This window comes from Mycetomoellerius zeteki, unplaced genomic scaffold (assembly GCF_001594055.1).
Source record: "Mycetomoellerius zeteki isolate Tzet28-1 unplaced genomic scaffold, Tzet1.0 scaffold126, whole genome shotgun sequence".
Taxonomy (NCBI): domain Eukaryota; kingdom Metazoa; phylum Arthropoda; class Insecta; order Hymenoptera; family Formicidae; genus Mycetomoellerius; species Mycetomoellerius zeteki.
In genome coordinates, this window is record NW_017256190.1 from 714,391 (window position 1) to 721,589 (window position 7,199).

General features: G+C 33.0%; 2 protein-coding genes across 2 annotated transcripts in view; both read right to left on the reverse strand.

The window, feature by feature from the left end:
- The window catches only part of LOC108731389 (sodium-dependent nutrient amino acid transporter 1-like), a 9,197-nt gene extending 2,304 nt beyond the window's left edge, over positions 1 to 6,893 (reverse strand). The window contains 6 exon segments of the mRNA XM_018461699.1: positions 3 to 175; positions 1,032 to 1,406; positions 3,247 to 3,469; positions 3,624 to 3,713; positions 3,801 to 3,876; positions 6,662 to 6,893. Of these exon segments, the coding sequence (XP_018317201.1) occupies positions 3 to 175; positions 1,032 to 1,406; positions 3,247 to 3,469; positions 3,624 to 3,713; positions 3,801 to 3,876; positions 6,662 to 6,823 (1,099 nt within the window). The 5' untranslated portion in view covers positions 6,824 to 6,893.
- The window catches only part of LOC108731388 (sodium-dependent nutrient amino acid transporter 1), a 25,857-nt gene that overhangs the window by 17,481 nt on the left and 1,177 nt on the right, over positions 1 to 7,199 (reverse strand). The gene's annotated exons all lie outside the window — the stretch shown is intronic.

The window sequence follows — 7,199 nt, forward strand, 5'->3', positions numbered from 1 at the left end:
AAACTTAGCGATTGTTTCCGGATAGGAAATGAATGCCAATCCAGTGCCACCTCGAACCACTGTGCTGATATCTTCGATCCCTAATTCGCGACTGAGATTACCTAGAATGGCGAAGATTGTGCAACCAGCCAGCAGACTAGTAAAGGTGTCCAGAGTCGTCACGATCATTGCGTCCCTGATGAATATGAAATCCATTTACAAGTTGTCATATAATTGTCAGACATCCATTTTGTGTTAAATTAATATATCGTTTATAAATATTTACTCAGCCATACATATTTTTATATTAACAAAAAACACAATAACGAGTTGTAGACAAATCTTTTTTACTTGAAGTAATATAAGTGTCAGGTAGATGAGACATCGTAAAATATTGAAGCAGAGCTATTCATACGATTCGTGTAGAAACCATCGACAAAGATGAAAATAGTTGCAAATTCTCTTACTATATATATATATATATATATATATTTGAAAGTGTATATCAAATGACTAATATGTTCAGACAAAAGTTTTATACTTTGAGAAGAGCATAAGACGTACCATTTGTTTGACATTGGATAGCGTTGTCAAAGTGAGAGCAAGGTCACTTTGAATTTTTTAAATGGAGAACTCCCCATTTTTCATTACATATTCTTGTAGCTTATCTCGAGAGCTTTTCAAAACACTATAATGAAAAAATAAAAGTGATCTTTCCCTGACCTTGACGACGCCACCCAAGATCAAACCAGTGGCACCATCTTATGTCCCATTCGAAGTCCCAAAACTTTTGTCTGAAACATTTTCTCTAAAATGCACTATTCAAGAGATATTTGAAGTGATTGATTAAAATGAGGTATCCTGTATATCTTTCTATATTTATGGCTGCAGTCCACTTGACGTTACAAACGCTTCGAAGCATTCTTTGATTAGTCAATTCGTAAAATTCTTTGTTCTGATTGGTCGCTCAAATGCTTCAAAGCGTTTGTAATGTCAAATGGATCGCAACCTATATGGAATAATAAATGGAAGCAGTGGTGTTTTTAACTAACCGATACAGGTCATGATGGAACCTATTGTGTGAGGCAAACATGACCACAGCACCAAAACAAACGGTTAATGAAAAGAAGCATTGGGCGACAGCATGGTACCAAATCATCGGCGTCAACAGTTTCTCCCATGTCGGGGTGATGAAGTAGAAGATACCAGTGACAGATCCATCCAGCGTGACTGCCCTTACAAGCAGCACGATGAGAACCACATAAGGAAATATCGCCAGAAAATATGCTGCCTTGCCGGAGCTACGCACGCCGCGTATCACTACAAGGAAGACTATCAACCAGCTGACGAAGAGCATAAGCGACAGACGCCAGTCCGGTACACCGATGCCATCGTTAATGTTGTCCTTTTCTCGCAGTACCTCCTTGCTGGACAAACGCAATATCTTCATCATCTCGTTATTGTGTTAACTTTTTAACAGGTAAATGTACAAAATGTACAGAATGTCCCAAAACTATCAGATGTTCTAAATTTTTTGACTAATTTCGAGGATTTTTTTTTAGTCAAGAAGATTTATGAATTGTTGCACCTAAGGCTGCATTCGAGAAGCGCGCTATCAGCGCTATTTGTGTCATCTATCCTTTTCTCACGTCTAATAGACAATGGCTGCGTTTAACATTAAATGTTAAATGAGGACAGATGATGAATCCGAGGCATCGGAGGTATCCGAGCGACGTTTCCGAACGCAGTCCATGAAGATAGAATGATACAAATAGCACTAATAGCGTCTCCCCGAATGCAGCCTAAGAAAAAACATAGTAGTAACAACTATAAAGGTGACAATTCGAGGGTTTGAATTACACTTAAATACAGGGTTGAGAAAGTTATTTTACAAGTTACTTATAAGTTACCTTTTAAGTTATTTTATATGCATTTGTTATAGAAATTGAGTATAAATAAGTTATTTTTTATATTATATTTTACCATTTGCTCCAATTTTGTATAACTTTTTGTACTCAAATACATAAGTAACTTATAAAGTAACTTTTCCAACTGTCCAACCCTGATTTTATATATATATATATATGTATGTCTGTATGTACATGTATGTATAATAGTTGCATATAATGAGTAATTGCAATATATTATATTTTTATGACTTAGTTTCGACTTAAATTTTATTAAAAGAAGTTCTCTAAACTGAGTACAGTTTTGTTGTCCATTTGATTCTTTAAAATTTTATTCATAGAAAGTCATCTGATTCATTTTGGGACACTTTAGATAAAAAAAACTGGAAATAGCTAATTCTGCTATCTAACAAAAGACTTGAAAAAACTGTTTGGAACTGATTCGATTTTCCTTGAAATATATTGTTAAACACAAAAATCTAAGAGACATATATTTTTTTTATATCGTCCTAATATCAGATTCGAGGGATGAAACAACCTCTCAAAGCTTATACTTCCTATTAATTATCAACGAAACAGTGAGATGTATAGAAAAATATTTTAGACAAAACTTCTATGGTTTTATATATATTTTATAATATATATTTTATAACTTAGGTTGGTAAGAAAGTTTGTGCTGTTTTTTTAACTCAAAATTGTATTTACAATATCTTCATCAAAAATAAGCGAAATTTAAATTAAAAAAAAAACGGTTTTGAAGCTTGAAATCTCTATTTTCGAAAGGTTACTATGTTTTTTGAGTTTCTGTGAGTTTGATAATTTTTACAGAAAACTGCAAGCTGAAGAAAATGGAACATTTTCTTCTCATTTTGGGTCTATCATTTGTCTAAAAAAAATTTGCAAAAATTTTTTACTTTTCATCCAAGTGAAAACTTTCCCTATAAAATCATTTTTTAAAAATGTTCCTAAGATTTTTTGTTACTGAGTAATCGCGAATTAAATAAAAGGAGCATTTTTACTTTGATTGCTCATAACTTCGTTAAAAATTATTGTATCAATTTAAAAAACAAATTTTTAAAACTAAAACTTTGCTCTATTGAATGGTATAATAACAGCAATAAATATATTCTATGTATAATTTTGAGCTAAAAAAACGGCATGAATTTTCTGACCAACCCAATAGATATTTCAAAAATCTGATATTTTGAAAATACACTCATACCCATTCATTTTGAGGGGTTGATTTATTCCTTAAATCTCAGATTAGGTCGATATATAAAAATATATGTATTTTTTAGATATTTCAAGAAGAATCAAATCTATTTTAGATAGTTGTGACTATCTCTTGTAAGTAATTTACTAGAAATATAGCTCGGCAGAGCTGGAATAACTGATGTTCTCAATCCTAGAGCTGTAGTTGCTGCGTAAAGAGTCTACGCAGAATTCGCCCCATTCCTCCCAGCATCTTCCCCATGGTAATTCCATTTGGAAGCTAGCAATGAGGTAGAACAAGGTCAACGCCATCAGCGAGCAGTAATAGGACGTCAGTGCCACCAATGTTATACATTGCGCGATGCCAATGCCTACGATTATTTAATTTTATCCTTGCGCTATTATATTATATTTTACAATTTTTCATACATCTTCATGTATGAATACTGTAATAAAATTAAAGCGCAGTTATGAGAACTGCAAGAAACGCGCTAGGATGCACCTGAATATCGAATGCAGTCTCACCTCTAAATGCCGGCGCAAGGTTCCAGATTTTCAAGGCTGACTGGCTGGAGAATTGTCCTAAGATCATCTCCAACAGGTAAAATGGCTTCCCTACGACGATTAAAATGATGATGTACGGTATCAGAAAGGCGCCGCCGCCGTTCTCGTACGCCGTGAATGGAAATCGCCATATATTACCGAGACCAACTGACATGGCGATACAGGATAACAGAAATTCCCTGTCATTTCCCCAATGCTGGCGCTCCGGTTTCTGCTACATGAAAAACATATGGGTGTAACGAGCAGGAGAAGAAAAAAGAATAGTGTATGCACAACTGTGTGTGTGTGATCTACTGAGACAATTTTTAAAATAATTAACGTGCTTAATTCATTATAATGGCGCAAATAAAGTGTGTTTCGAAGCCGAAATTAATATTCTTTCACTTTCTGCAAAAATATCCTAAAGCAGATAGGCTGTGCAAATCTCTTTTCGCTTAATCATAATTATGATTAAGATGCCGATCAAAAGATTTCTTAAGAAAAACCATAAAAATAGACAAGTCTTATTCTAGAATTACTTGAAAGTTGTTATTTTGGTTCTAACCGAACTGAAAAATATCTTTATCTATTAATAAATAATCAACTATTGTAACTTAAACGTTAAATATTGAAAGACTTCTTTAATTAACAATACAAATAAGAAGTAAAAACAAGGCCATAGAAGTCAACGCAAAATGTATGTAACGAGAGAAATATTTGATAAATCTTTAATCAAGAACGTTTCAACTCTAAATTTGGGTCAAATACAGTACAGTGCTATTTTTTTTACAGTGCTATTTGGATCAAATACTGTATAGAGTGCTATTGACTCAAAAGTGCGAAATTCATCACAAATTAAAAGTAGAGATTTTTAAATGTAAAGAACAAGCGAATATGTCTTGTCAATTTGACGATCACACGAGTAATAAACAACAAGAGAGAAAAGAATGGTCAACCTTAAAAACCATTTCAGATTTTTTCAGTCGTACATGTGACACATACATGTGAAGCATTTTGCCCATCAAGATGGTTCTTTAGTAAATCGAGTTACCATAGAAATGTCTAATTTTTTATATAATGAAGTACCGAAATTGACATGTGCAAAATTTTACGGTAGATTATCGATGAAATAAGACAGGAAAAAAATGTTGAAAATGTAACTTTTCACGTATAACATACAAGTAAATCTACCTTTTTGTCTCTCGCCGAATTTAATGAAATTTACATTTGTAGAACAGACAAAAATAATAGACACGTATTTTTTTTATATCGGCAATGGTGCAGGTTTGAGGGTGGAAATTATCTTTATAATGATAAGCACCTAATTTCTTGCGTTTTAGCTTACTCTATTAGAGCTACTGCTAAATTTTATAGGTGATAAAAGGCTATCATGTTTCCTGAAAGCAAATCCTTCTCGGTTATATCCACGGTTACCAGGTCTCCAGATTTCGACTGGAGACTCCAGTTTTCGGGACCAATCTCCAGTTCTCCAGCAGACGGGAAAAATCTCCAGTTTTTCGCTCGCGTGGGGTATTTATTAATTGCATATTTAAATTACATGGAAATTAATAAGAAAGTCTGTGATTCGCAATTTATGTTATTTTACGAATAATAAAAAAGTTTGTAATTCTGTTCGCACTGTATGTAATCTTATAATTATTGTAATAATAATAAAAAGGTCTCTGTGATTGTGTTGACACTTTATGTCGGTCAAATATTAATGACAAAAAAAAAGTCTGTAAGTGATCGCAAAACACGAATTAAACCCTGCGCCTTTTTTTCTTTTTTTTTTTAATGAAACAATCGGCGGGTCTCCAGTCGAAATACAAAATCTCCAGCGCATGGACCTTCGGGCCCCAGCCGTACAGTGCTCGGGATCTGACAACCGTGGTTATATCTGGGTTCGGCAAAGAGCGAGATAAGATTGTTTCTCTTTCAGCAGGTCGCCATATTGAGTCTGCCATTTTCAATTCTAAAGTGAAGCCTGAACTCCGACGAAGTCACCAGAGATCGCTGTTTTTCCAGCGCATCGACATGTCTTTATATACTACCACATCAATATCTCACGCAACCTATAATACATGCAGTCGCACGTTCGTGTCAATTTTCGTATAACAAATTCGTCGTGATAAAGCGTCTAAGTCTAATTCTAAGAACTTGACGTTATTTGTTCGTGCAAACTACGTGTCTATGGATTACTATTTCAGTAACAGGTTGTAAAACTTTCGCATCAAGCAAATGTTGTCACGACTTGACAGCTTGAGACGCCATGTTACTAAGAAATGGTAAAAAATATATCAATTTCGAAATTTTTGATCGTTCTCGGCATGAACTCCACCTCACAGATACGCATTAATGCATATATTTTAATTCTGGAAAAGGAATTTCGTGAATCTATGAAAGAGGAAAAAAATAATTGTTATATAAAAATTATATGGATTAGTCGATAATACAGACAACTTTAGGATCTCCTTAATTATTAATTTAATAAAATGCAATTAATGTACATTTGAACATCGTATATTGACTCTTATAAGCATTACACTTCATTCATTTATTTTTATTAGAGGCCGATTTTCATTATTTGTTTAATCTTGAGAAGAACTAATTAATGTAAAAAAATACATAGTTGCTTTTAAAAAAACATGTAGTTTGTAAATATGTAATATTGCAAATTGAATCTTTTAAAAAGCAATTACGTATTTTCTGTACATTAATTGATTCATTTCATTATTCCATGCATAGAAGTATTAAACAGTTACCAAGAAAATGAATAATTTAGTTATTTAGTAAATAATAATGCTTTTCAATCCGATTAGACCCGGGCCGAAATAGCAACTTTCAAATGGCGCTAGAGCAAATCCTGTCCATTTTTAATAGTGTTGCCTGAGAAAACTTTTGATCGGCACACGTACATCTCATAATTTACAAAATATTACAATTTCAGCTAATTCGACTGAAAGCACTTTTTCCATATGATTAGTGCGGGGTCTTTTATTACTTTCATAAAGGATAATTACCGCGTTAATTTCATGAGTGGTTCCATTATCTTCGATGCCATTCTGATTTACTGAATCGTCTACGACAAAGGCATGATTCGTTACGCCGCTTGAGATCGTGTATGATACCTGAAACATCATTATTGCAATAATCGATCCGATATAGTCTTTTATAGTCTCCATTTTCTTTTCCAGAGAAGAGTATAAAGCTGGCAAAAGCTCTTATCTACCCGCAAATGATTCATGAATATCATTTTGTTCGAAACGCTATGAATGTTATAAACGGAGAAACGATTTTATTGAAATATCTAAAAATTTAGCTAAATATAGATTTGAAAATAATTATGTTGGACTATCAAAATAATTATGGTAAAAATATAGATCAGGGGAACCCCCCTTGATCTTGATATATGTTATCAAGGTCAAGGTCATTGGGGGGGAGGGCTCCCCTGATCTACATTTTTATCAAAGTATTATTTAATTAATTTAATAATTAAATAATTAAAAATTTAATTAATAAAAATTATTAATTAATAAAATTATTAATTAATAAAAAAGT